At 59.4% G+C, this 26654-nt stretch overlaps 9 protein-coding genes across 12 annotated transcripts; 6 read left to right on the top strand and 3 right to left on the bottom strand.

Annotated features, from left to right (window-relative positions):
• Nucleotides 1-344: 344 nt before the first annotated feature.
• ABB37_09935 (hypothetical protein) lies at nt 345-1963 on the top strand (the record flags this gene model as incomplete). Of its 2 annotated transcripts, none has more annotated exons than XM_015809617.1 (1): nt 345-1963. In XM_015809617.1, the coding sequence occupies exon 1, from the start codon at nt 434-436 to the stop codon at nt 1961-1963; it is 1530 nt and encodes a 509-aa protein (XP_015651827.1). In that variant the 5' UTR covers nt 345-433. The 2 variants fall into 2 exon arrangements, with proteins under 2 accessions (XP_015651827.1, XP_015651826.1); XM_015809616.1 differs by having other exon boundaries at nt 362-1963.
• Nucleotides 1964-2843: 880 nt separating this feature from the next.
• On the top strand, nt 2844-5066 carry ABB37_09934 (hypothetical protein; the record flags this gene model as incomplete). Of its 2 annotated transcripts, none has more annotated exons than XM_015809615.1 (1): nt 2844-5066. In XM_015809615.1, the coding sequence occupies exon 1, from the start codon at nt 2940-2942 to the stop codon at nt 5064-5066; it is 2127 nt and encodes a 708-aa protein (XP_015651825.1). In that variant the 5' UTR covers nt 2844-2939. The 2 variants fall into 2 exon arrangements, with proteins under 2 accessions (XP_015651825.1, XP_015651824.1); XM_015809614.1 differs by having other exon boundaries at nt 2853-5066.
• A 647-nt stretch (nt 5067-5713) lies between these two features.
• ABB37_09933 (putative double-strand-break repair protein rad21) lies at nt 5714-7736 on the top strand (the record flags this gene model as incomplete). Its single annotated transcript, XM_015809613.1, has 1 exon — nt 5714-7736. The coding sequence occupies exon 1, from the start codon at nt 6054-6056 to the stop codon at nt 7734-7736; it is 1683 nt and encodes a 560-aa protein (XP_015651823.1). The 5' UTR covers nt 5714-6053.
• Nucleotides 7737-8846: 1110 nt separating this feature from the next.
• ABB37_09932 (hypothetical protein) lies at nt 8847-9812 on the top strand (the record flags this gene model as incomplete). Its single annotated transcript, XM_015809612.1, has 1 exon — nt 8847-9812. The coding sequence occupies exon 1, from the start codon at nt 9087-9089 to the stop codon at nt 9810-9812; it is 726 nt and encodes a 241-aa protein (XP_015651822.1). The 5' UTR covers nt 8847-9086.
• Nucleotides 9813-10766: 954 nt separating this feature from the next.
• ABB37_09931 (hypothetical protein) lies at nt 10767-15956 on the top strand (the record flags this gene model as incomplete). Its single annotated transcript, XM_015809611.1, has 1 exon — nt 10767-15956. Exon 1 carries the CDS (start codon nt 12555-12557, stop codon nt 15954-15956), a length of 3402 nt encoding a protein of 1133 aa, XP_015651821.1. The 5' UTR covers nt 10767-12554.
• A 1258-nt stretch (nt 15957-17214) lies between these two features.
• On the top strand, nt 17215-17850 carry ABB37_09930 (hypothetical protein; the record flags this gene model as incomplete). The annotated part of the gene is made up of 1 exon (XM_015809610.1): nt 17215-17850. The coding sequence occupies exon 1, from the start codon at nt 17449-17451 to the stop codon at nt 17848-17850; it is 402 nt and encodes a 133-aa protein (XP_015651820.1). The 5' UTR covers nt 17215-17448.
• A 976-nt stretch (nt 17851-18826) lies between these two features.
• ABB37_09929 (putative mitochondrial hypothetical protein) lies at nt 18827-20364 on the bottom strand (the record flags this gene model as incomplete). Its single annotated transcript, XM_015809609.1, has 1 exon — nt 18827-20364. The coding sequence occupies exon 1, from the start codon at nt 20327-20329 to the stop codon at nt 18827-18829; it is 1503 nt and encodes a 500-aa protein (XP_015651819.1). The 5' UTR covers nt 20330-20364.
• Nucleotides 20365-21417: 1053 nt separating this feature from the next.
• Nucleotides 21418-22679, bottom strand: ABB37_09928 (vacuolar ATPase subunit-like protein; the record flags this gene model as incomplete). Of its 2 annotated transcripts, none has more annotated exons than XM_015809607.1 (1): nt 21418-22679. In XM_015809607.1, exon 1 carries the CDS (start codon nt 22489-22491, stop codon nt 21418-21420), a length of 1074 nt encoding a protein of 357 aa, XP_015651817.1. In that variant the 5' UTR covers nt 22492-22679. The 2 variants fall into 2 exon arrangements, with proteins under 2 accessions (XP_015651817.1, XP_015651818.1); XM_015809608.1 differs by having other exon boundaries at nt 21418-22618.
• Nucleotides 22680-23259: 580 nt separating this feature from the next.
• Nucleotides 23260-26240, bottom strand: ABB37_09927 (hypothetical protein; the record flags this gene model as incomplete). The annotated part of the gene is made up of 1 exon (XM_015809606.1): nt 23260-26240. Exon 1 carries the CDS (start codon nt 25978-25980, stop codon nt 23260-23262), a length of 2721 nt encoding a protein of 906 aa, XP_015651816.1. The 5' UTR covers nt 25981-26240.
• Nucleotides 26241-26654: the final 414 nt, after the last annotated feature.

Below are 26654 nucleotides of genomic sequence, written 5' to 3'. Positions count from 1 at the left end.
ACAATGGATACGTTAACATTACAATAATGTTGTACTATTTTTTAGTATTATTTATTATCATGTTTTCTATAGATATTGCATTACGTCGGCCATCAACGTGGTGCTTTAAGCACTGACAACGAAATATATATGTTGTTAATCGAAACGAAAGTGATGCTAGTTTGTTGACGTCGCTACAAAGCAAACAAATGGTCAAGCGCACGCTGTCTGGTGTACACACAAAAAGAAAAGAGAATCTTATTATTATTATTATTATTATTATTATTATTGAAGTCGTGCACCAATTCATGAAACTTTTCTTCAATTTGAAACTATGTTCTTTCTTTCGTCTCAATTTTCTTCCAGAACCCACATACGAAAAGGAAAGAGAAGTGAAATCAAATCACTTTGCGACAGTTTTGTCACAAATTTGGAAACGGCATATTCACTCACAATGTCGACTTTGTGGACTGCGGTGTTGTTGTTGGAGTTGGTGCTGTGCTTTGCAGTACTCGATAGCGCGCTTGCGACTGGTGTACACGATGATGATCTTCCACACGGTGTGATGCGAGGACCGCTTCTGCATGAGCACAGCTTCCAGGAACCCCTCGTCAATGACTGGTGGGAGGAGGGCATACCGCATTACATGATTGGCGGCTCCGCCGTTGCCAACGAGCGCTTCTTGCGCCTGACAACAAACGACCTCGATGACCACGGATTCGCCTTCAACACGGCGCCGCTCGATCACGACAGCTGGGAGCTGCGTCTGCGCTTTTCGATCCGTCCGCCGCCTCCCGCGGCCGACATGGATGGCAACTCGACACACTACCAAGGAGGTGACGGGATGGCTCTTTGGTACCTGGACCAGCCTATCGGCGACGACCATCAACATGTGGTGAAGTACTCCAAGTCGCTTTCGCCGGAGCTGCGGGATGAAATCCTCGACGCGGACAATCCGTGGCGCGTGGCGGACTTTCTGCTCAACACCGGAGAAGACGAGGACGACGACGATGACGAGGTGGACGAAGACGACCTAACCGAAAGGGAGAAGGAGGAAGCGCGGCTTGCAAGGGAGCGCCGCGAGGAGAAAAAAAAGAAGCGCGAGGAACTCTTCAAGCGCATCTTCAAGCGCGGCACCTCCGTCAGCGAGTGGGACGGCGAACCGAGAATTATGGGCGTCAAGTACTCCGATTTCAACAAAGGCTTCGGCGTCATCCTCGACTCCGTTGGTGATGAGGCTGCTCACATCGATGAGCATAAAGGCCGGGGCGACGCCGTCGCGCATCATCATCACACCGCCAGCATTTACCTCCTGCTGAATTTGCCGAATCACACCGTGGGCTCTGGGGCTAAAGTGGTGAACAACTTCAACCCTGCAAACGGGAACTTCCGGACGTCGCCGGACGTGCTTCGCTGCAAGTACGACTTCCGTCAACAAGGCACGAAGCCGTACGATCCAAAAGCGCAGTTGATGGATGCCGTGACGAAGGCTACCACCGCCGGCGAGGAGCCGCTGGAGCTTGTGGTACGCTACTACAAAAAGAAGCTGACCATTATCATCCGTCGCGAGGATGTCTCGAAGCGCGAAGTGACTGCGGTGACAAACGATAACGGCGTGGCCATGAGCGAGGTGGAGGTGGCGCGCACGTACACGGAGACCATGTGTGGGGAGGTGTACCCCATCCAGCTGCCGCTGCAGTACCACTTCGGTCTCTCCGCCAGCACGGGTCACCGCACCAAGCAAGAGCGCAAGGCGCGCCGCATCCAGAGCGTGTTCCATGCGGCGGACAAGAACACGTACACCCACGTGGATGTGCACGATGTGTACAAGCTGGAGCTTCGCGAACTGGGCCTCGATGCTAAGGCGATGGGGTACTCCAAGACGATTCCTCTGGAGCACTTCGACTTTGAGGCAGATAAGCGGGAACGCGAACACTTCTCTCGGCAAATCCCAGTGGAGCCCGACTCCGACACCGAGCAGTGATCAACGAAAGTGAGCCTCTACGACAGTATTCTCCATTGCGTTTGAAATTTTGGCGTCGCGGTGTCGGATTGTAGAATGAAGTCGAAAAAAAGGAAAGTGCGGGGAGGCGCACTGCACTTCTTCCTGTGCGACCTGGGACGCATGGCAAACGGTTTCATTCGATATTTTTCATTATTCCTATTACTACTGTTGCTCAGCGCCCTTTAGGTTGCGGCTTCTCCGATGGGATGGGGCTCAGGTGAAGCGTGCTTTGTCGTTGTTGTTTTCTTTGTGCCACATCAGTGAAGCCCCCCCCAAAAAAAAAAGAAAGCTTTCCAGTAGCATGTGTGAAAGGGCTTATGTGAATCTGTAAATGCCCAACACCGTTTCTCCCTTCCTTTTTTTTTGTTGTTTTTGGTAGCAAAAGAAGCTCCAATCACAGTGGAGGTCATGTAGTGTTTGTATTATCGCTCAGGAGCAACAAGTTTTTTTTGTTATCGGAAAGGCAGCAGGAGCAGCTGTCATTTCGGATCCGTTGGCGCCCTGCCGGCCGGACACTTCGAGCACCATCATGTGCATGTCGGTGCTTTTTGTTGAAGTTGCTGTTTTCCGTTCTTTTTCATTAAACGAACTTTACCGCTTTCTTTTTACTGTGCACGGCTTCTTTGAGGCAGCACGTACAAACGCCCCCAAATGCACGTGTTCTCACCAATGTGACTGCCGTGACCTACCCGCTCGTTCCTTTGCTCACTGTATGAACTCTTTAACTCCATCTACATCCCGTCTCTCCTCACCGCTCTTCCTTTGTTTTCCCCTTTGCCCACCTCCATCGCGCTTAATCCGCGACTTCGTCAACGCAACTCAAACCCAAACGTTTTTCTTATTTCTTTTTGTGGATGCAGAGTGCATAGTTGGAAGCCTAACTTTTTCTTCTCTCCTCGAGCTCACACTCCCACGAACGTTGAGGAGCCCCCCAAAAAGCAAAGAAAAAGGACAAATGTCTGACGGAGACGACGTTGCGGTGGAGCTGCCGCAGATATGGCAGCTCATTCACCCCACCTTCAACCGCGCCGACGACAGCGGGGATGAGGAGGAGGAGAACGAGGACGACGGCGCCGCGGCCGGAGCACAGAGGCAGCAGCCCCTACACCACCCCGCCGACTACGTCAAGCTGAGCAAGTCCGCCCCCCGTCTCGGCCAGCTGCTACGCTTCCTCAACGACTTGGAGGAGGAGGAGGAGGTGCAGGCGGTGCTGCTGGAGAAGGACCCCATCACTCAGCAAACGCTGCTGCAGTGGGCCGTGCTGAATGATCACTTTATGCTGGTGGAGTACTTGGTGAAGCGCATGCGCCGGGCGGCCTACGCGTTTGACCCGGAGTCGACGGAGGTGGTCGTGTACGACCGCTGGTTGGAGATGAAGGATGAGCTGCCCAACGCGGCCGAGGTGGCGGAGCGGCAGAAGCAGCGCGAGAACGAGAAGGCAAAGCGATTGGCGGAGCGCGCGATGGCGAACCGGGGGGACGAGGAGGAGGAGGAGGAGGAGGACGAGGAGGAGGAGGCGGAGCCGATGCCGGAGGACTTGGTGTACGATAGCCTCGAGGACTACCACGAGGAGTGGGGCGACCGGGGTGTCGGCATCGTGAAGCGCGTTGGGGAGTTGGGCGTGTACGTCGGTCCTCGTCTGGCGGACGGCACCAAGCAGGGCCTCGGCCAGAGCCTCTTTCCCGGTGGCGACTGCTACGCAGGGGAGTACAAGGAAAACCAGCGCGACGGTCGCGGCGTGTACTGGTGGTCGAAGGCTAACGCCCTGTACACCGGCGAGTGGTTCCGCAACATGCGTCACGGCCACGGGCGCATGGTGTACCCCGACGGCTCCCGCTACATCGGCCGCTGGGTCCACGGCAAGCGCAGCGGCGTCGGTCGCTACGTGTACCGAGACGGCAGCAGCTACGACGGGTCGTGGCTCAAGGACGAAAAGCACGGCAGCGGCACCTTTAAGCTGCTGGATGGATCGTGCTTCGCCGGCACCTTTGAGCACAATCACTTCGTGTCGGGCGAGTGGCGACTGGCCTCTGGCACGGTGCGCTACGTCGGCAACTTCGAGAAGGACGTCCCGGTCGGCGCGGGTGCCTTTGTGCACCGCTGCGGGCTGAAGGTCGGCACCTTCCAGCAGGAGGGCGCCTACACGGATGGGGCGTGGGTGCCGAGCATGCTGAAGGGTACGTCGCACGTGGTGCCGCATATCGAGTTGGCGACGCGGCAGCCCAAGATGGCGAGGGTGCCGATGGAGTTCGGCGCTGACGGCCGCGGTCGTACGATGGCGGACCTGATCAAAGTGGCGAACTTCCCGCCCCTGCTGCGGTGGGTCGCCGCGCTGCCGCCGCCCGAGAAGGACCCCCAGCACGGCGTGACTCTGAAGGGCGTGGAGGTGCAGTCGATGCGGTACGATGCGGCGGAGGTCGGGGTCGTGGCGGAGGTGACCATCCTGCCCATCCTCGTGGACATCGCCGGGAAGCGGGTGCACCTCCCGGACGAGACGGTGACGCTTCGGCCGCCCACCACACGGCTTGTGGTGCTCCTCCGCACGCCAGACACGGAGGCGGGCGCGGTGGTGCTGCTGGAGAAAACGGCCACGCAGAGCCGGCTGCCTTTCATCCGCATCGGCGAGGATACCCGCGTCGACGGTGACGTCGTGTCCAGCGTGGGCCGCGCTCTGCGTCTGCAGCTCGACTCCACCAAGACGATGGCGCTTTTGATGCCGCCCGTGCGGAGCGACCCGATGCACAGCAGCGCCGAGGAGTCGGTGTGGCTCTACGCCCAACAGGTCCACCCGGACATGATGGCGCAGCTCCACGGCAAGCTGCAGAAGATGACCGAGGAAGGCAGCTCCGCGACGTACGAGGCGGTGGCGCTGCCGGAGGTGGCGCGCCTCTCCACCGATGCGATCACGGCGACGGCGGCGGCCCAGATAGAGCAGCGCCGTGCCGCACATACGCTGCCGGCAGCCACGACGGCGCCGCAGCGCCCGCCGACGCCGCCGCCGCCGGCGCTAGAGCCCCGCCCGGAGTTGCAGCCGCTGTACGACGCGAGGGCACGCCGTGACGAGGCCGAAGCAGAGCACTAGAACGGCAAAGCGAATCTGAGAAGGTACGCGCTTTGAAGATGGAAGCACCAGCGCGCGGATGTTAGCGTAGTGGGTCGCTCAAACACGCATGCAACGAACAACGAAGAAAAGAAGCGCGTGCCGTTGTCGCAGTGGATGTAAGTAAGTCGAGCCCTTCTCTTTACTTTCGATGTATAAAGGAATTCTCAAGCTCATCAGAAACAATGTTTCGCAAGAAGGTAAATTCTAAACGAGTGGTGCTACGGTTATTGTGTTTGAGGAGCACACGCCGTAGGGAGCGTAAATGAAGTGGGCGGGGGGGGGGGTCATTCCTAAGCCTCGCCCCCACGTCGTCGTTTTCTCTCCGCAAAACTTTCCTTCATGCGTTCCTTTCCCTAACGAGACTGCCTCATTCATGAGCACACAAAGATACGGAGGAGAAGCAGCCGAGAGGCATCTCAGCGCTTTATAGCTGCGATACTTGAACGCTAGAAAGTTGCCCTTCCTCCGTGTGGCGCCACTATGCCACATCTTCTTCGCTTCGCTGCTCCTTGCTGTGCCCCCACCCTCTGTCTGCGTCCTCTCTCTCTCCCTCCTCTTCCTCTTCTTTGCTCTTCATCACCTTCCGCTCAACTCTGCTCTGTGCGGGCCGCATTTGGCGTCAACTAGATAAAAGAGAAGAGACGTAAACGCTGGAACTCCTTTGAATAAAAAACTCGGACGAAGAAGAACTTTCTGCTTCACACTCCTCCCTCAGTCACACACATACACACACACACACACACACCGGTTTGGTCGGCTCTGGAGGCACACCATAGACACCACATCAAATCATAGAAGTCACCTTTTGCTGTTCTGCTTCTTGCTTTACGTGATTTGCTGACGGCGGTAAAACAGAGCAACGGAGACAGAGTGCCAACGCGTAAAAAAACACACACATAATATATTAAAAAAGATACCCAAATATCAACTGCAACCTCCTCCCACACCGCTTCAGATATTGGCGCCATGTTCTTCTCCACCTACGTGCTCACCAAGAAGGGCCCGTTGGCGAAGGTCTGGCTCGCCGCCCACTGGGACAAGCGCCTCACGCGCAACGAAGTCAAGATCGTCGACCTCAGCCAGACCATCCTTCACATTGTCCGCCCCGTCGTCCCCATCGCCCTCCGCACCTCCGGCGAGCTGCTGGTCGGCGTGGTGCGCATCTACGCGCTGAAGGTGAAGCACCTGCTGAAGGAGGCCACTGAGGCGACTCTCTTTCTGCGAGTGACGACGCTGGCCACGAAAGGCAGCCGGGCGGCCCTCTCCGGCCAGCAGCGCACTACGTCGATCGACGGCGTCCTCGTGCCGCAGACGGGCGATATGGAGGCGGTGACCTTCGACTGGGATGCAGAGGTGGCCGCGAAGCACGGCGCCGCGCGTGACGCCGCCGACGCTCTCGGCGAAGGCCGCTTTGACGCCATCGCGGACCTCCTCGGCAGCGGCAAGCGCATCGAGGGCCCCGACGGGGGAGAGAAGGACGACGGCCTGCTGGCGTCGGCGTGGTACACGGTGCAGCCAACCTCACAAGCGGCCGAAGAGCTGCACAACACGCAGCAAGACTACGACGAGATCGCAAAGATGCGGGCTGACTTGATGGCCTTTGGGGAGCGGGCCAGCGGCAGCGCCAGCACGAGTAAGAGCAAGTCGAGCCTCGCTAGCATGGAGAAGGGCCGTGGCAGCGTCGCTGTGGACGCCAACGGGCTGCCCTACCCGGCGATGGGCGACGAGCTCGACATCGGCGTGCCGCTGCCCGACGAGCTCCCTATCGGCTTCCCCGCGATGGACGGCGGCGCGATGGCGGGTGCGCTGCCGATGGACCCCTTTCTGCTGCCCGACACGATGACCGCCGATGAGGAGGCGCCCGCCCGTCTCTCCCGCGCCGCCCGCAAGCCGCGCGTGGTGAACGTGCTCGACCTCAACTCCACCACCCTGTCCCGCGAGGCGTTTGAGAAGTGCATGGTCGACCGCAGCGACATCGTGAACAGCGAGCCGCGCCGCGGCCCGTACGACGCGCAGGAGGAGGCGGACCGCTACACCATCGGCGGCGCACCGAACCCGACCGACCCCGCGGCCGTCGCCGCCACAGGCGCGGCACCGCTCTCCATCGTGATGGGCGAGACGCTGCGGCTGGCGTACACGGCCGCCCTGCTGCAGAGCGTCGCGGAGGCCGCCGCCGAGGCCGCCCGCGCTTCTCAGACGGCGCCGCCGCCCCTCCGCAACGAGGAGGAGGGCGGACTGCGCGCGCTCGACGACGACTTCGCGCACGACGCCGGCGCCGCGGTGGACGAGGCGGGCCTGCAGCCGTCACAGCGCAAACGCGGCCGCGACGACAACGTTGAGGAGACCACCGGCCTCTCGGCCAGTGTGCGGCAGACGCTGGGCCGCCTCCGCACGGAGCTATCGAGCCGCGCCGCGGCCGATAGCCGCAAAAAGACGCGCGTGAAGGTGCCCGTCTCGTCGCTGGTGGGGGCGAGCTGCACGGTGCAGGACATCTGCCGCCACCTCCGCCGCCGCGACGCCGCGCGGACGTTTGTGGATGTGCTGGCGTTGGCCTCCAAGCAGTACGTGTCCGCACACCAACGCACGGAGCTCGGCGAGGTTACGGTGCAACTCAACGAAACTGCGGTGAGTTTCTTGGCGACTGCTTAAGCAACGTGAAGGTGTGCTTCGTGCCACGTCCTCGCCCTTTTATTAATTACTGATATCGTTGATGTGTCGTCTGCTGTCGCTTCCACTCAGCTACCCGGACGGCGAACTGCTGCGCCGCTTTGTGGTTTTTTTTTGAATCTCAATATGCTCTTCCTTTCCGTTTTATTCTCTTGTTCGATTTCCTTGCTGTTACCTCCTTCCTTGGGTTTTTATTTTTGTTTCCGGTGTGGGGAAAAGCGGAGGGCGAGAAGGGTGCAGCGGGTTACGACGTGGGTTCGTGTTCCCTCCGCGTCCTTTCCCTCCGCCTGCTCTCCTGCCCACTACCGACCCGAGTTGGCCTCCTTCGGTGTTTTCCACACGGTGGCACTTTCCATACATATATATGTATGTATATATGTATATATGTATATCTTTGTACAGCCATAGAGTGAAAGGACAGTTTGAAAGGTCGGAGCGCAGATGGTCGTACTCCCAGAAAATGCATAGAAGGCGGTTAGCAGCCGCACTATCATAGAAATCATAGATGTACTGTTGGATTGATTAGGCGTGTTTTTTTTTTGTGTCGTTGTTGTTGTTGCCTGTGCCTGTTCGCGTGTGCGTTGGAGTGCATCGAAACTTTTCACGTTGCGCTGTAAAGCCAAGGAAGGACAACTCACATTGTGGCCGTTCTATATATATACGGAGACAGCCATACCTTCGCCTTTTGCTGTCTTTGATGTTTTGCTGTTTTCTTTTTATGTTCATCGCTACGTGACGCCCCAATCGTCCGTGTAACCGCACGCGGAAAGAAGAAAAAAGGAAACGGTGCTAAAGGGAGGTGCTGCCGTTCTGCGTCTGGTGAAATCGCAAGGTAGTACTACTGCTAAACGGGCTCGCCCACTAGCGTGAACGCGCCTCTTATCAGCCAAGCGGCTAAGCAGCCATTCAAGAGACGGAAGTGGACAGCTCTCTCGCAGCGCCTCTCTCAAAATGCGGTTTCCCTGCTGTTGTTTGCTGAGGCTGGCTACGAGGCGTACACTTCCTTTTCCACCTCCACTCTTTTCTTTGATTCCGTCTCTCTCCCTTCTCCGTGCGCTCTGCCCATTCAACGCTAACCGCCACACCGCCGCAGCAACTCGAGGAAGGGAAAATAAGAAGTAAAGGACAAGAAAAAAAGAACCACGTCGTGTGTTGTCTTTCCTTTTTTAATTATTTTGCTGTTTTTTACAGCTTGAGAATTGACAGCGATCTGCGGAACCCCGCACAGAGTATCTGGCATCGAGTCACAACGACGAAGGACAGCGCTTCCCTGCTCAGCCCGCCGCGGACGAGTCATCTCTTGCACTTCCATCTTACTGTGGTGTGCTCACCATGTCCAAGTACGCCAATCCTGAGTACTGGGAGGACCGCTACCGCAGCAACGACACCACCTTCGATTGGTTCGTCACCTACGACAACTTGCAGACGATTCTGCGCCCACTTCTGCAGCCAGCGGAGCAAATCCGTGTGCTGGTCGTCGGCTGCGGCAACAGCCGTCTCTCCGCCAGCCTCTATGAGAACTTGAACATCAAGAAGATCACCAATGTGGACGCCTCGCCGACCGTCGTTAGCCAGATGCAGCGCCGCTACTCGGAGATGAACGAGATGCAGTGGATCTGCGCGGACTTGCTGACGACCCCGATAGAGAAGCTGATGCTGGAGCTGTGCCCCAACGATTACCTCTATGACTTTATCCTGGACAAGGGGCTCGTCGACAGCATCCTGGGCGGGGCGAACTCCTTCCACAACCTCTACATCTTCAACAAAAACATGTCGCGTCTGCTGAAGCGGGGCGGCCGCTTCGTCGTCGTCTCCTACGGATCTCCCGAGACGCGCATGGACCACTTTCGCCGCAAGAAGCTGAACTTTGATGTGGAGCACAAGCTGCTGGAGAAGCCGATGCTGACCTCGTCCACGGCTAGCCCCACCGGGCACTACCACGTGTACATTATGATCAAGGTCGGCGCCAAGCAAGGAGCCGCCGTGGACGACGGCGAGTCGGAGGAGGAGGACGACTTCTACGACCGCTTCATGACGCAGAACACCGCGAAGAATTGATTTGCTGAAGGTGTTTTTAAGGCAGCCAGTGATGAATAAATGAAAAATAGATGTGCTGTGCAACGAATGCTGTCTGTTTGGTCGACATGCGTGTGTGTGTGGTGTTCTGCAGTGAAATGCAGAGGAGAGCCGGTGTTGGTGCCGCCGGATGTACATAGCCGACACCGCTCATTGTCTCTCTCTCTCTTTTAGTATATATTTTTCTCTCTCTCCTGATATCACGACGGCTGTGCAGAAAGCGGGGAGTGCGCCTTTCCTTCGTTTCATCGTGCCCTGTCGGTTCACCGAAATGGCATTTGTGTAAGCGTGTGTGTGTGTGTCTGTGCCTCCGCCCGTTGCGGGGTGCAGCCGCTCGCACAACTGTGTCGTGCCGCCTTTGGGTGTGCTGCAGTCGGGAGGGCAAGCAAAAGGTCCAAGAGGAGATTACATGTAATATAAAAATACGAAAGAACGCGAGTGATGACCTATCAAGACACCTTCGTCAAACCACTTAAGCACCATGCACAGCAGGAGCACGTTTAGATCTCTCTTACAGATGGCCCAATAGGCAAATGAAGGGGCGGATCGGTGAAACCACTGGTTTCTTGTCTGGACTCATTGCTGCTGATCGCCCACGCCTCCGCCTCGCAGCTCTTCTTATACCCTTACATATATATATATATATATGGCAGCACAGGGTTGCAATGTGCGAAAAAGGTGGATGGCGTGGGGAGGAGTTCAACGTGCGAGCCCTTTGCCGCTCAGCGACGCAGCGATGCGAGCAGAATCGATGCTGCATTTTACATTCTCGTCCTTGCTGTCCTGCCTTCTGTTGTCGTTGCTGCCTTTTCCTGTAACCTGCGCACATCGGGCCTCCCCTCACGCACAACCGCATATGTGCACATCGCTGCTGCACTTCTGTGCGCCATTACATTGCACTGCGCATGCTGTCACACCTATCCCTGTGCGCTCACAGCAAAACGTCGCAGAGATCCGTCCAACGAGGTTTTCACCTCGGCCTCTTTTTTTTTTTGCCTCCTTCGACAATTCTTCTCTCGCAACCAGCTTGGAGTACTTCGCCCGTGTGCGATCTCCCCGCCTTCGATTCGTTTTTGTTGTTGTTGTTTTCTTTTGTGAAGCACAAGCATTCATACGGAAGATAAACAACCAGAATTGTCCTCGCCTTCTCTTCTTCCACCTTCTCCCCCCGTCATTGCCTCCTTGCTGCAGCTTCGTGTGTCGTTTCTTTACTTCTTTTCAACTATTTTTGTTTTTTATTAGTATTTTGAGTTTCAAGCACGGATAGAGCGCCGCCACGAACCAGCACATATACAACGTTCCATATACCCCGCACTCACGAGCACAACCGCACCTCTGTAAACACGCATACACTTTTTCTTTCTCGCATCTCCTGCCCTGAATTGATTATTTATTTTTCTGTATGGTTGTTTTCTCGTAGCGCGGTGTTTGCCTCGTTTTACTTTTCATTTGTCTCCGCGCTCAAACGGTGGTTGCTCTCCTTTCTCTACTCGCATCACCGCTGTCGCCACGCCATTGCAGCGCAAGACGCTCGTTGTCGTGTACAAGCCGTTGGCTTTTCAGCCATTTTGTTGTTACCTTTGCTGTCCCGATCTATTCGCTCTTCTTCGTGTTTGTGTTTCGTTGTTTATATATATATATATATCTTCTTTTTATTAAAATTATTTTATGTTTATTGAATTCCAGCGCTTTCGTTCTTCTTAGACCACGCAAGCGTAGTGTTTTTCTTTCTCTCCTTCTCTCTTCTCGCCTTTTACTTTTGTACCTTTACGACTCTCCTTCACCGCTCTCTTTTTTCTTTCCTTTCTTCGTCATTCACCAGCACCTACGCGTTCCAGCAGAGTAAACTATTGAATCACTCTTTCTTATTCTTACAGTGATTGTTGACCCTTTTACCTGTGTCGCGCGAAGGCATACACCTATCTGAGTTCTAGATCCGCGCTCTGGTGATCCGCACACAAGCAGCTTCAGTTTAACCGTAGCGGCCATTGGACGGGCCTCCTACTTTTTTTTTTTATTCTTCGCTGTTCTCTACTTCGGTGATTTCTGTTGTTGTTGACTCCTTTCCGCGACGCACTACCAACCTCGATCCAAAAAGGAATATATGGGTTTTTGTTTTCATTTTAACCGCACACTTTCTTCTCTAGTAATTCTTTAGTATTATTATTGTTTTAATACTGCCTAGATACCCCGCACAAACGCACACCAAACACAGCCTTTCTCTGTCTCCCCTGGACATCGCTTGCGGCTGCACCAAGACCCCTACACAAAAAAACACACACACACGCACACACCAGACGTACTTTGAAGGCTTGTTTGCTCTTTTGCTTTTTCTCGCTCGTAGTCTTTTTTTTCGAGTTCTGCTTTCCCTCTTTCTTTTGTAGGCAAGGGAGAGTACGATAAAAGGTGGCTGTGAGTTTCTACGCGTGTATCAGCACAGCGCCTTTAACCACGGCACTGCGCGCACGCATATAAACGTATACAAGCTCCATCGCACACGCACGTACGCATATATATATACGCACCCGCACACGTTTTTCTTTTCTCATTTTTCTTTCTTTTCCGTGCACAAGGACTGCATCGCTTCCTCCACCAACCACGCGCAACTGGAGAGGTATTTCGTTGGTTCGTTCCGGCTTTCTTTGATAAAGGGAAACGGCGAACCTTTTTTTCTCCAAAAAAAAAAGAATTGCTACCGCTACTACGACCTGCAGCTCCTCCGTCATGTTTGCCGCCTCCAGCTCCTCTCACAGCACGCCGCGCAGCGGGCGGTCGAACTACAGTCCATTGCCCTCCTTTGTGGTCACCTCAAGCAACGACACGCCCTTCACCAACGCCACAGCTTCGGCGAAGACGGCACCCACGGCGGCCCTCAACCCGGAGGCGCGTGAATTCTGCATCACCCCGTCGTTCGGAGGCTCCCTCTTCGCCATGCCGGCCGCCGCCGCCACGCTTACTCCCTCGCGGTGGGGACCCACCACAACGCGCGACTTCCCCGGCCGGCCCCCCGGAAGCCCCCACAGCCCCTCCCCCTCGCCGTCGGCCCCGGCGGCTGCGTTGGCCGAGACGCTGGACAGCGCTCGACTTGTCGAGTTCACTGAGGCGTACATGCACGAGCTGTACGACCGCAAGTGCCAGGAGGAGGGTCTGCACATGGTCTCCGTCTTCCACCTGCACCCCCGCACGACCAACAAGCAGCTCAGCAGCATGTTCTTTCCGACAGGGGCGCGTGAAGCGGAGGTGCTCGAGGCGCGCCAAATGCCGGAGCCGCTGGCGAACGCCTTCAACCTCGTCCGCCAGCGCGCCGGCGCAGTCTTCTTCACTCGCAAGGACTTTGCAATGGTCGGGGTGGAGAAGGTGAACGACTTCGTGCCGCACGGGCAGCACCAGCCGCTGGTCGTGCGCTACTGCGGTTCGGGCACGCCGGCCGCCCTGCCCACCGTGCCGCCGCTGCCGGTGTCGACGGCTAAAAAAGCCGCGAGCCCGTCGAGTGTGTTGCGGCCGACGCCGCCGTCGAACTTCCGCGACCCAGCCGCCGCCACCTCCGCGCCGCCGCCGGACCGCCTCGGCAGCCCCGCCGCCGCCGCCGCGAGCACCTACGACGCCATCGACCAGCACTTCCTGCTTAAGTACGCCGGCGACAACGTCTACCTCGTCGGGGTGCACAACCTCGCCTACGGCACGAGCGCCAAGTCGTTCTACAAGATGTTCTACCCGATGGGCGCGCAGGTCTCCGAGCTGCTGCCGCGGCCGGTCTCCGTCGACGGCAAGCTGCGCTGCAGCGGCGTCGCCATTTTTGCCTCCAAAGGCATGGCCATGGAGGCGGCGGAGAAGATCAACGACTTCGTGCCGCACGGGCAGCGCCGGCCGGTCGTCGCACGCTTCCTCGACCGCACGCCGACGCCGCCGCTGGACGTGGCCACCATTTCGGCAGCGGCGACGGGGACGGCGGGTGACAGGCGGGAGCCCCCGCCGCAGCAGCACGGCGCACTGCTCGCCTCTGCTTCGACGCCGCGGGCGAGCGCGTCTGGCGTGGAGGGCGCCACCGCCATCCCGCCCGTCAACTCCGCCGCGGCCCTCCTCTTTGCCATTGAGCGGCAGCTCCGCGCCAAGGCCGTGAGCGACAGCCAGCTGGCCGCCGACATGTGCGCGTTGGTGCTGTGCAACGACAGCGGCGAGGCGGAGGCGAAGAAGTTGGCCGATACCCTCCGCGACGTCCTCCAATCGAAGGGGGACCACGCTCCCATCCTCTCCAGCCCCCTCTCCGGCGCCTTCCGCACCATGCACAGCACTCTCGGCATTCGCACCCGCACGGCGCCGCCCAGCCCAGCTGACACCTCCGCTGGTGTGAAGAAGGCCGTGATGTTTCTCCAGCTGATCGGCCGCACCTTCATGATGTTGGTGGCCGACACGGCGGCGGCGCGGCAGACACGCATTGTTGCGGCCGTGCAGTGCGCGTACCTGTACCAGTACACCTACCTCCCCAAGACGCCGCTGTCCTTCGCCACGGTCCTCTTCCAGAACTGCAGCGCGGAGCTGCAGGCGGCGAGAGATTATCTGTGCCGCGAGGCGGACGTGCCGTCCAGCGTCGCGGAGGAGCGCCGGCACCGGCCGTGGATTACGCTGATGGACGCGCTGCACGAGATGGTGCGGGTGTGGAAGTCACTCGACGCGCGTCTGTACGCTCAGGATAGCGCCCGTGCGGACTATGAGCGCTTCGTGCGCGACTTCCGCTGCACCAACCCGCACGCGACGCAGAGCCCAGTGAAGGCGTCGGCGGGTCAGGCGGAGGCGGGCGCCGAGGCGTGCACGCCGCGCAACGGTGCACTGGAGCTCAGCGCGGAGGGCGCCGACACCGGCACGGGTTCCGGCTCCGGCTCCGGCTCGGGCAACGGCGCGAAGAAGTCGCAGTTGGTGACGCCGAGCGCGCGACCGACGCCGCGGCGGGTGGTGTCGAAGTCGTACAGCACCACGGCGAGCGACTGGAAAGGAAAGCAGAGCACCCCGGTGGGGCACGGCGGCGGTGCGGTCGCGCCGCAGGTCATGCTCTCCAGTCCAGCCAGCGACTACACACAGGGCGCCTCCGATTTCTCGGTGGAGAGTAGTACGGTGGGCCCCTTCAGCAGCGCCCTGCGCCCCGTTGTCCTCTCGCCGCAGCACCCCAGCATGCGCTTCGCCTGGGGCTCGCGGGTCTGCGGCACCACCACGCAGCCGTCCTCCGCGTCGCCAGCGCCGACCGTCTCCGTCGTGGCGGTGTCGGCGACGGCGGCCTCCGCGACGTCCGCCGCGGTGGCGGTTGAGCGCTCCGACGCGGCCATGACGGAGTGCACGGTGTACATCACGAAGATGCCCTCCTGCTTCACCTCGCAGCAGGTACGGCGCCTGCTGCTGCACTTCGGTGACTTTCGAAAGGTGCGGCTGTGCCACGACGACAAGGAGACGACGCGCGGCCGCACAGCCGAGGCGGTCGCGGCGCATCAGCTCAAATTTCACGAGCTGTGCTTCGGCTTCGTGGAGTTCGTGGAGGCGGGCAGCGCGCGGGCGATGGTGGAGTTCTTCCGCAACGAGGTGCACACCCCGACCGCCTTCGACTTTCTGCGCAGCCCCGGCGAGGTCGCCTTCGACGAGGCCGAGCTGAACATGCTGCGAAGCACCCGCACCAGCCAGGCTCGCAACCCGATCCACGACCAGCAGCCCACCGACGCCACCCGCACCGCGCCGTGTTTCTTCGGCCTCATCCGGCCGCAGCACACCATCGAAACCTACGCCGAGGCGGTGACCGCCGACGACGTGGCAGCCGCGGTGAAGGCGTTGGAGGCGGCCCAGCAGCCACCAGCACAGCAGGCGCCAGCCGCAGCACCCCTCGGGTGGCCCAATATGTTCACCACGGCCGCGGCCGCGACACCGTCGCCCACCACCGCGTCAGCGCCGACCGTCGCCGCATCGCTGCAGCCAATGGAGAACGTGCATTTTCCGGATGATTTCCCGTATCACCGCGTCTTTGCTGAACCCTCTGACAATGACAGCGACAAGCCTCCGGTGGTGGTGGAGGACGACGACGACAACGGTGAAGGGATGACGGACCATGCTGTGCTGTCCCTCCTGGAGTCCTTCGCACCCGACTAAGCAGGGGTGTGCCGGTGCGGGCGAAGCGGATGTCATTTCGCATGTGTGTAGTTGGCTTGGTGTTGTTGCTTTTTAACTCTGAAAGTCGACGTGGCACAGTGACGCGCCTCCCTAAACGACTGTGTCTAGACAACGATGTACCCCCCCCCCCTTTTGTTCTCCTTCGTCGCTTATGCACTTCCGCATTCGTTGCTTCAAGGAGCGTCGTGATGTTGTTTGCTACGTTGTGTGTATGTGTGTTAGAACTGAGTTGAGAATGCGCCGCAGCAGCCGGCTTTCGCAGTGGATCGCAGCTCATCTCTCGCCGTTAGATGTACCGCCGCCCCGCACTTCTATTTTTATTTTTCTTGCTCTTATTGTGAGTCGATGTCGTATTCATTCTAAAGGATCTTTCCTTCTTCCGTGCGTGCGACTCCTTCTTCCTTCTCTACTTGTTTCTGTTTGTTGATTCACGCACGCGCTCAACGTGCGCATTTAGGGGGTTTAATGCGTGTCGCCTTCTCTCTTTCGCGCAACAGCTTCTGCGCAGTTCCCTCAGTACGGGGGAAAGGGGCGGTAGGCGGGTCAGCCGGAGCAGGACTTGCTACTGCACACACGAGCAAGCATATATCCCCTCCCTACGGAGCAACTTGGGCGCGGCTAAACTACGCGCCGTCAACGTTTCTCCACTGTACGCATGCTTACGATTAAACGAAGAAAGAAGGAGGGAGAACTCTTTCCTCCTTTAAACATCTTTTAGATCTTTTTCATTTTTTTTTTCTGTTTTTCTTAAAGCTTGTACGCTCTTCGCCGTTCTTATTGTACCTCTACTCGTTCCTTGTTTGGCTTGGTGTGGTGTTGGGGTTGTTGGGTCGCTTTTGTCGGTGCGCGATGTCGTCCAACACGAATCAAAGTACGTCACTTCGAAAAGGGCTGAGGCGCCGTAGGACACAGCAGTGATCATGCGGCGGTGAGAAGGGCCGAATACACAAGAGGAAACACAGGACAATTCCCCTCCGTCGTGTCCTGCCAACGTTTGCCGCCTTTCTTTATTCTCGAATGGGCAGCATAACGCTTCTTCGCCTCGCCACAAGCTCTACTCCTCTATTCTGAATGGAACTGCGCATGCGTGCGTGAAGGTTCCGCAGTGAATTCGTTTCTTCCATTCTCTCGCTCTCTCTCCCTCTCCACACCCACCGTATGTGTGTGTGTGTGTGTGTTGATGTACCTCTTCCTTTCGCCTTCCCTCTGCGCTCTCCTCCCCACCTCTATCACCGCAGCGCGCTGTGTCGCTTCCCAGTAGATTTTGTCTGCTTCCTTTTGTCATTGCGTTTTGCGCATACAAAGCTGATTATAAATACATATTCCCCCATCTCCGTCCCACTGCCTCTGAGGCCCCTGCCGTGCTATGCGAAGTGTACAGCACACGCTGTTGGCTGCTGCGGCATGCACGCTGCTGTGCGCAGCGGCCAACGTAGGCGCCGTCACCACCACGTCTTTTTACGAGCCGTACATGAGCGTGTTGACCGCCATCGGCGGCCTTCTCCTGGGCGCCATTGTCGTGGTGCTCGTGATGTGCTGCGGCTGGGAGGCCGCCACGGTGCGGCTGCAACCGCGTGAGCGGCGCATGTGGGAGACGGCACCGCCTTCCGGACTGTCCGACGACGACGTCAAAGTGCTGGAGAAGCTGCACGACGAGGCCGACGCGGCGAGGAAGGAGAAAGCGAAGGGTGCTGCGTCATCCGTGCCGCCGAGGAATGGAAACAGCGCCGTCGCCCCGCCTGCGGCTGCGGGAAGGCGATACACCAACGAGAGCCCCGGTGGTAGAGCCCCTGCTGTCAACCCGTATACGTACACGGAGGATGACGTCGTGGCGTTCAACAGCGCATCACCTGGCCAAGTGCGGTTTATGTAGGCCCAGGAAAACAAGAGTCTCCAAGCTGCCGCGCTCGTTCCTCGCGGCACTTGCTCGACTGCCTGTTCTTGTGTTGTGTGTGTGTTTTCCGCTGTCGTTTTGAGTCGCCTTTGACTTCGCGATGATTTGCTTCTCTTGTTGTCTTGATCTCTGTTTTTTTTTTTTCTTTCTTTCTTTTCTGCTTTTTGATTTGCCGTGTTGGAGTCTCTTTTCCCCTCCCCTCTTCTATATCTTCTCGTATTTGTTTCACCCCCTCATGTAGACGTCGCTGTTGCTCTTGACGCCGAGTTGGCGAACAAGCGCTCAGCCTCTGTAGAAGTATCAATCCCCCAAAGAAGAAAAAAAAGAAAGCCAAGAGGAAAGAAAAAGCGGAAAGGACGACTGGAAGAGAAGACCCCTTCGCTCTGCGGGACGCATTGTGCTTCGCCCCCGTTGCGTTTACTTGGGCAATGGCGGCGTCGGCTTTTCTAAGAGGTGTGTGTGTCTCGCCTCGGCTGTGCCACTTTCGCCTTTCCTTCCTCCTCGTTTCTCGCCCAGCTCGCCGCCGGCCCCGCCTGCCCCCTTGGCCCAGGGGTTGGCCGGCGGGGCACCCCCCACGCCCACCAAAGCCGCCGCCCCAGGGCCCCCGCATAGGCCGCAGGCCGAAGGGCGGCAGCAAGCCAGACAGCGCCGCCGCGACACCGAAGAGAAGGCGGGAGAGGAGAAGAAAAGGAGCGCATGACAGAGGAACGCGCAAAAGGGCCCGAAAGCGCAGTCCGTCTTGTTTTCCTTCGCCGCGTGCACCTTCACGGGCGACGACGCCGCGCCTGCGGGCCACCAAAGGGGAGGTGCGGCGATCATTCAGTCTTTTCATTGCGGTTTCAAAGCCACGGGTTAAGTGAACGCCGTCACGGCAGACGAGCGCATTTGTAAGGTGGTAAGCGACGACAGAAGAAAACCAAAAACAAAAAGCTTCTTCCCACCTTTACGGGACATCTCACCTGGTGGTGACGGGTGAGGTGGTGCCCTGCGGCGGCCGAGGCGGGCCCTGGAGGCGCTGCGCCGTCTCACCGGACAGGCGTGCCTTCTCCTTCTCCTCGAAGGAGCGCACCACCATCAGCAGCTCTTTCATCCGCGTCACCGCGACATGCATCTCGCTCGTCGTCAGCACCGGGTCGTAATCGGACGGCTGCGGCTCCATGTCCTGTTGCTTCATCCGCCTCACCCGGTCCACCACCGCGCCGGAGTCGATCTCCTTATCACGCACGTCGGCGAACAGGACGAGGTGATGCAGCATCATGCTGCGGCCGACGGCGTCGAGGATGTAGTTAGGCGTCAGCCCGAGCTCCGCGACGGGGTCGGCCGCCTGCGCCTGCAGCTCCTCGGCGGTGGGCGGCGGCACCGGCGGCATGCAGAGCAGCGCGTAGAAGCGGCGCCAGAACTCCTCGCTGACACGGAAGCGGTAGTACGGCATGGTGAGCGGCAGGCACAGGCTGCGCATCGGATCCTCGGTGGTGTCGCCGTGCATCTGCGCCGTCTGCGCTCGCGTGACCGTCGCCGTCACCTCCTTCGAGAAGACGATGTGCGTGCAGAAGTCGGTGTGGTAGTCGTCGCCGCGGGTCGCCTCGAAGACGCGCGCGAGCAGCAGCGGCCGCTCCGTCGCGAAGGCGATGGCGCGCGCAAACGGCTCATGCGTCTTGACAAGACTGCGGTAGTAAACGATCTCCATGTCGTTGAGCGTCGCCCACGCCGCGGCGGCACCGTAGAGCCGCGTGCGGTGCTTCTCCTCCAACACGAAGGCCAGGTTCAGCAGCGAGCACACCGCCTGCTCGTCACGGCGCAGATTGACCAGCAGCGCGGCCCGCCACAGGTACAACGAAATGACCTCCTCGCGCACATCCTCGCTCTCCCGCAGCGGGTTGGCGCCGCTGTGCGCGCTGTCCCCGCCGGTCTTGGCGGCGCTGGGGATGAACTCGTGGCCGACCGAGCCGTCGATGACGAGGCGCGCTTCAAGCGGCCGCCCCGCCGCGGCAACCTTCAGCTGCGCGTCCACGAGGTGCTGGATGCCCTTCACCGCCTCCTCCAGCTTCTCCTCGGCGGCGAGGGCGACGAGCGCGCGTATCTCCGCCGTCGGCGCGTCCTCTACCTCGTACACCTGCCGCTCCGCCTGCACCTCTGCCCCTTTCGTCACCGGCCGCATCGTAAAGCACTGCGGGAAGCGGCAGGCCGGGGCGCCGGCGCAGGTGCAGCGACCGCCGGCGCCGCAGCGGTGGTGCAGGTCGAAGACGGTGCTGCGCACAACGAAGTCGCGGTGTGCCCGCTCCGCGTCTGACACCGGCGCCGGCGCGTGGCCGAAGTGTCGTGCCGCCACCACCCCGCGCAGGTGCGACAGCGTCGGCGCGTCCACGACGGCCTCGAGGAAGTCGCTGCAGTCACACGGCGCCCGCGGCGTCTGCTTCGTTTTGATCTTCGACGTGAACTTGGAGAAGAAAGACTTCATGGTCCTCGTTGTAAGTTTGCTGCGTGAGCTGCACTGCAAAGAGCAAGTAGTTGCGTTTAAAAGGAAGGCAGCGTGAGGGAAGGAGAGCAGAAGAGATGGCAGGAAGAGGAGAAGATGCGCCGGTCGGCACAGCAGGCGACGTAGTTTTTTCCTTGAAAGAGGGCAACTCAGGCGCGGTGCGTGCCATCGCCGCCTCTGCGCAGGCCGCAACGACAGACGGAAGTGAAAGAAGACGAAGGCATCCGGGCGTTGTCGCTCCTTCGCTCGTATGGAGCGCGTTTGCACTGCCGGGACAGCGCACTTCGTACACGGCTGCATGACCCGTGCTCCGTCACCCGCTCTCCCATTTAACGAAGAAAAAAGAAACCACGATGAGGAGGGCAAATCCGCGTGAGTCTGAGGAAATAATTCTGGAAGACGTCCCTCCCCTCCTTCCTCCCTCTTCTGCCACGCAGGTGTGTGTTCAGGGTCGATTCGTTTGTGCCGCAGCGGCACGTACGTTCACAACGCGCAACGTCAGCTCAATGAACCGCAAAGCGACAGAGAAGCGGCGAGGAAGGGCAACACGATGAACGGCGAGTACACAAAAACAAATGGCCGAGCACGCGCAGCTGCCAAAGACAACAACAACAACAACAACAAAAGAGAAAAAGGAACTTATGGAGAGTAGAATGCGACAACAGCAAGAACAAAAGCGCATCAAGTCAGATCAGCAAATTGCAGCCGGCGGGGGCAGAAGCAGCGGCAAGCACAGCTTGGCAAACTCCCCGCGCACGCGCGCTCCCGTCCGGCGCGACTCACGGCGTCTATCGACAAGCAAATAACACTCAGCAAAACAAGAAGAAACCTTCGATAACAGTTCAACGTCCGGGTGAGAGGACCAAAGGCAGAGGAGGCGCTCGATGCACAACAGAGAAAGCACCAGCAGAAGCACTTTCAAATAATAATAATAATAATAGTAATAATACTAAAGTACAGATCAAGTTGCCGATGATTAGATGTATGGTAGTAGAGGACTTTTCTTTTTCACGGGTGCACCTTTTAAACGTGTCTCTGCTGCTGCCAGCCCGGTGTGTATGTGTGGCGCCTTAGATGGCCGACGGCACGGTGTTCACGTATTCGTGCAGGCGATTGCGCATCTGCTGCACCACGCAATCAGCAATCCACTGGAGGTTGTTGATCTCCAGCTCCTTCAGCTTCACGTAGGCGTAGAAGATGCCGTACTGGAACTGGCGGGTCATGGCGTCGTTGTAGATGGTCACGGAGGCCTCGACGAAGCGGCGCTCGAGGGACTTCTTGCCGGCCGTGTCGATGTTACGGCTGCCGTCATCGAGCAACTCGTAGTAGGTCGGGAAGCGGCGCAGGCGGTCCCGCAGCTGCTCCTCATTCTCGCTCTCCGCGATGTCGTCGTGGATGTCGACGAGCGTGCCGATGTTCGGGAACACCTTGCGGCGGTCCGCCGGCGTGATCTCGCGCATGCCGAGCGTGTTCAAGGTGAAGGTGAGCACCATGCGGTCCGCCTCCGCGTCCAGCACCGGGCACATCACGTCGCGCGTCTCCCCGCCCAGGCTGTAGCAGAAATCGTAGAACTGCTCGTAGTAGTTCTTCATGAGGATGCCGCGGATGTACTCGACGGAGAGCTCGTCCAGGTCGCGCTCGAAGCCGCCCTCGGCGCTGAAGAAGCGGCCGACAGGGCTGTCGATCAGCACCACCTCGAACATCTCCTGCACGTCGGAGGCGGCAATCAGCGTCGGCATTTCAGGGAACACGCCGAGGGGGTGGCACTTGGTGAGCAGCTCCAGGTTCGCTCGACCGCTGCGCTTCGCTACGATCAGCTTGAGGACGTTCGACAGCATGTACTCGCAGCTGATGAAGTCTAGAAACTGGCACAGCGGGGGCTCGGCCCACGCACGGAGCTCCTTAAACTGTCGCAGCAGCACGTCCTGCGCACGGTCCACGATGATGCGCGAGGTCAGCGAGCCTTCCTGCTGGAGGAAGTTGCCGTAGTCGGTCACCTGCAGCTGGCTCTTCATGTCGCCGAGGTTGTCGCACTGGCACAGGTTGTTGTACTCGTCGACGTGGAGCAGGGCGTCGCGGTAGCCGTGCACCATGGCCTCGAGGTGACCCTCGTGCACGTTGTAATCCATCATATCGTGACCCATCTTGACCCGCCTTCTACGTGTGCCGGCCGTAATCTCCTGAAGAATTGGAACAAGAATAACTCGGTAGAAGCTGACTTGTCGGGCTGTTTTCTACGAGGTATAAAGAGGGTAAAGAGATGAGCGGACTTCGTGTACGTGTGTGGGTGGGTGATGAGCCGAGACGATCAGAGGGAAACAACACGCAAACTCCCCCCCAAAAAAAAGATAAGAAAGAGAGAGGCACAGACAGAAGAAAGTGGATCGCGCAGACGTCCCCCAAGGAAGACAAACGATGCATCACGTGAAGTTCTGCGCCGTCACGTGTGAGGGAGAGTACATGTGAACAGAGAGCGGGGGAGGGAGGATGCCTCGCTGATGTTGCCCTCCTCCGCACTCTCCGACCCCGCGGCCTCATTTTGAAATGACAATAAAAGCGGTGCAGCGTTCTCGTTTTGTATTTCCTCTCACTGCGCGGTCATAAAAGGGCAGCCGCGGTGCACATGCGAAGGCGGAAAGAGTTTTCTGGGGATCAAGCTAGATTAATAAACGGGATGGAATGCCAGCTTCTTCGTTGCGGTTGTCGTGGATGGCGTAATGGTACAACGGGGGAAAACGTTCTATGAAAATATGGAAAAGACAAGGGGAGGTTGGTGCGAAAGGAAAGAAAAAAAACATGAAAAAGAAGGGGGATTTGCGGGGTACTGCTATCGCGGCACTCCCTCTACGGCGCAGGCGCCCTTACGCAGGAGGCGGGACTGCGTACGAGAAAGAGAGCGCCAATCGTCCAATTCAACTTGCCGGAGCAAGGCCTCCTAACCCCACCCCGGGGCGGGAGGGGCGGCGTGCGCTGGCTGCCGCTGTCGCCGCCGACGGGGCGAACTCCCGCACCGGGTTCAGCGCGAGCACCTCCGCCTGCAGACGTCGGATTTCGTGTTGCGCCTGCGCCAACTCCGCCTGCACCGCCACAGCCTGCATCTGCCATTCATGAATAATTTCCTCATGCCGCTGCAGCTCGCGCAGGCGACGGCGCAAGACCTCGACCTCCGCTTTGTACTGCTGAAGGGTGACGGCGGCCTGGACGGGGCCAACGGAACTCGCCGTCTCCGGCGCTTGCTCCGCGTCCTCCTCGTGCGTGCCGGCCATGTCTGCGTCGTCGTCGGCCACGCCGTCCCGCGTGGACTCCGAGGCGGCGAGCGCTGCAGTGGGTGGCCGCTGCGCCCCACCCGCACCACAGCCCTGCAGGAGGCGGTAGCCCACCGTCGACGTCTCCGCGTCCGGCCCGCCGCCCCGCTCTGCTGAACTACGCTGTGGGTCACGCTGGGGTGCCGGCCGCGGCACGACGGTGGCGGCGGCCAGCGTCGACGACGACGCCCGGCTTTGCACTTCCAGCGAGCGCTCCCCCGCGCGCGGCGGGGAGCTGCCACCGCCGAGGAGACTCGCCTGCAGAAAAGTGGTAGACGTCGCAGTGTCGGAGCCCCACTTCGGCGGCGGCGTCAAGAAGACGTCGACGGCGGCGGTGGTGCTGATGGCACGGACGGGGCTTCTCCTGCCGGTAGACGCGGCCCGAGGTGCGTCACGACCGTCCGCTGCGCGGCTCACCGCCGTAGGTGCGGACGACAAGAACAGAGCCGCCCTGTCGAGCGGGGCAGCCGTGGGCACACGGAGCACCGTTCCGAGACGCACGCCGTGTTGCCGCAGCGCGGCCGCCAACACCGTCACCTCCCCGCCGTACAGCAGGAGCACCGTCTGGGTCGCCCGCTGACGGGTCGGCGCTGTGGTGGACGGCGCGAAGAGGGCGAAGAGCGACGCAGGCAGTGCGGCTGCGGCAGCGGGGCGGCTCAGCAGCAGTGGCGACGGTGGCGAGTCCCGCCAGTCGTCCGCGAGTGCCTGCAGCACCGCCTCCATCGCCAACTGTGCGGAGGGGAGGTGCTCGAACGTCGCTGCGCGCAGGAGAGAGGCCGAGCTGCGCAGGACATCCGCCAGCGCGGGCGAAGAAAACCGAAGGCGAAACGCGAAGGGTGAAGCGGCGACGGCTCGCCTCGCCTGCGCCGTGTCGCTGGGCCGGACGGTTTCACGACGTGCGCTGGGAGAAGCAGACGGCGGGGCCGAGACGGGCGGCGAGGACGACGACGGCGGCGCCGCCATGATGCTCCTTGCGAGGGACCCGTTTACCAGGCACGGGTTGTCGCTCAGGTCAAGACGCCGCAGCCGTTGCAGAACAGGGGCGCTCACCACGCAGGCGCTGTTGCCCTCTGCATGGGGCGCACCTTTCGTTGGCGCGGCAGTCGGAGGTGGAGATCGTCCGCCCCGGGCAGGCGCGACGGGCCACGGTACGTGGGCGAAGAGCCGACGAACATCGTCGATGTCTTCGATGTAGTTGTGGGAGAGGTCCAAGCTCGTCAGCGCGGTGCTCCACGGACGCAGGAGAGACGGGCCGCCGCTCCGTGCTCCTCTCTTCACCTCGGCGGATGGCAGGCTTATCGAGGCATCGCCGCTGTCTACCCACAGCAGGGCAGCGAGGGCACGACCACGCAGGCGATTGTGCGAGAGGATCAACACCACATCCGTGCTGTCCTCCTCTGACGCCTCCTCCTCCTCCTCCGCTGCCGCCTCCTCCTGCCCTTGAGCCCCGGGGAGGGACCAGTGAGATGGAGAAGGGTCAGCAGAAGCAGCAGCAGTGACGGCGGCGGCGTTGCCTTCAAGGATGGAGAAGGCGACTGGCGTGTCCGCAGACACCGTCGGGGTGTCCTCCACGCGAAATTGTATGGACGTGGTTGTGCTGATGGAGCGGCCAGCGGCTGCGACGCGCGGGGGCTGCCAGGGTGACTCCCCCAACGACCTGTAAGTGGCGAAGGCGATGGAGTACGTGTCGGTGTCTTCGTTGATCGAGCTCAGCTCCAGTGCGGGGTCCGTGTGGGCGACGGCGGGTGACAACGACGAAAACAAAGTTGCCGCCGTTGCTGAGGTCCTTCGTGCCGGTTGGGTTCGGGTGACACCGCACACCTGCGGAAGGCCCCGCAGCGACTCGATGTCGTTGTGCGAGAGGTCGATGTACGTGAGGTGCCGGCACGCCTGCATCCCGTCCAGCGAGGTGAGGTGGTTGTGGGTGGCGATGAGGGTGGTGAGAGTGTGGGCCGCCCCACAGAGGCCCCGCAGGGTGCGCAGCTCATTGTGGCTGACGAGGAGCTGAGAGAGAGAGGTCAGGCCGCGCAGCCCACTCCCCTCCTCCTCCAGCGACGTCGCCGCTGTTGTTGCTGCGGTGGCGGCGGTGGCGGGGAGCGCCGGCCGCAGCGGCAGCGGAGGGGCTGGGTTTCCTGTAAAGTCGCCCCTCCCCACCGGCGCCGCACCGACGCCGCGCCGTCCGTCAAAAGGGCACTCAAGAGAGCGCAGGTGATTGTGGTTGAGGTTGAGCTGCTTTATGGACGGCAAGGCAGCCGCCTGCACGCCGAAGTTGCGCGTGCTGGTGGGATGGAGTTCATACAGATGACGGTTACTATACGATATGGACATTGCAAAGAGCGGCTGACCTTGGTTTCTCCTTTTGCGCCTGCGCTCGTGATAAGGGAGATAATTCGCGTGTCGGCTTGCTCGCGCGTGTGTGTGTATGTGTATGTGCGTGTGTGTGCCTGCTGCGCTTTCTTACAAAGGAAGCGCCAGCGCAACGACGCAGGGAGGGCCGTGACGAGACCCACGCAGCACAGTTTTCTGCCGGGGTGCGCCTCACACTCAGGTAAACGCTGTCCACAAAAAAGGATGTGCAAGGCTGTGCTGTAACGCGTTTGAAGAGGAGGAGAAGGAACGGGGCTTTTCTTCCATTTCTTTAAGGGGTAAGATAGATGCGAAGGCTAACGCGCGTGTTCGTCGTCGAGGACGCCGCTCCATATCACCACAGCTCTCCAGCTGAGAGGAGGCGAACGTTTCCTTGATGCATAGATAGATAGATGCACCTGTGGTGGCCATTTGAAACAGGAGAACACGCAGAAAACCCGCTCTAAGGAAAAGGACGAACTCCACCGTTTACATCCATTTTCATTATTATAATTGTTGTTATTATTATTTTGCTTCTCACGACGCCGGCAGCGCTGAGGTAACTTCTTCTCCTCTGCAGCTCGCGGCGGGGTGTCGAGTTTGGGCCCTCACATACCTATATATATATATATATATATATATATATATATATATAT

This window comes from Leptomonas pyrrhocoris (genome assembly GCF_001293395.1).
Source record: "Leptomonas pyrrhocoris isolate H10 chromosome Unknown, whole genome shotgun sequence".
Classification (NCBI taxonomy): Eukaryota; Euglenozoa; class Kinetoplastea; order Trypanosomatida; family Trypanosomatidae; genus Leptomonas; species Leptomonas pyrrhocoris.
Note: the sequence above shows the minus strand (reverse complement) of the source record. Positions and strands in the feature narration are given on the sequence as shown.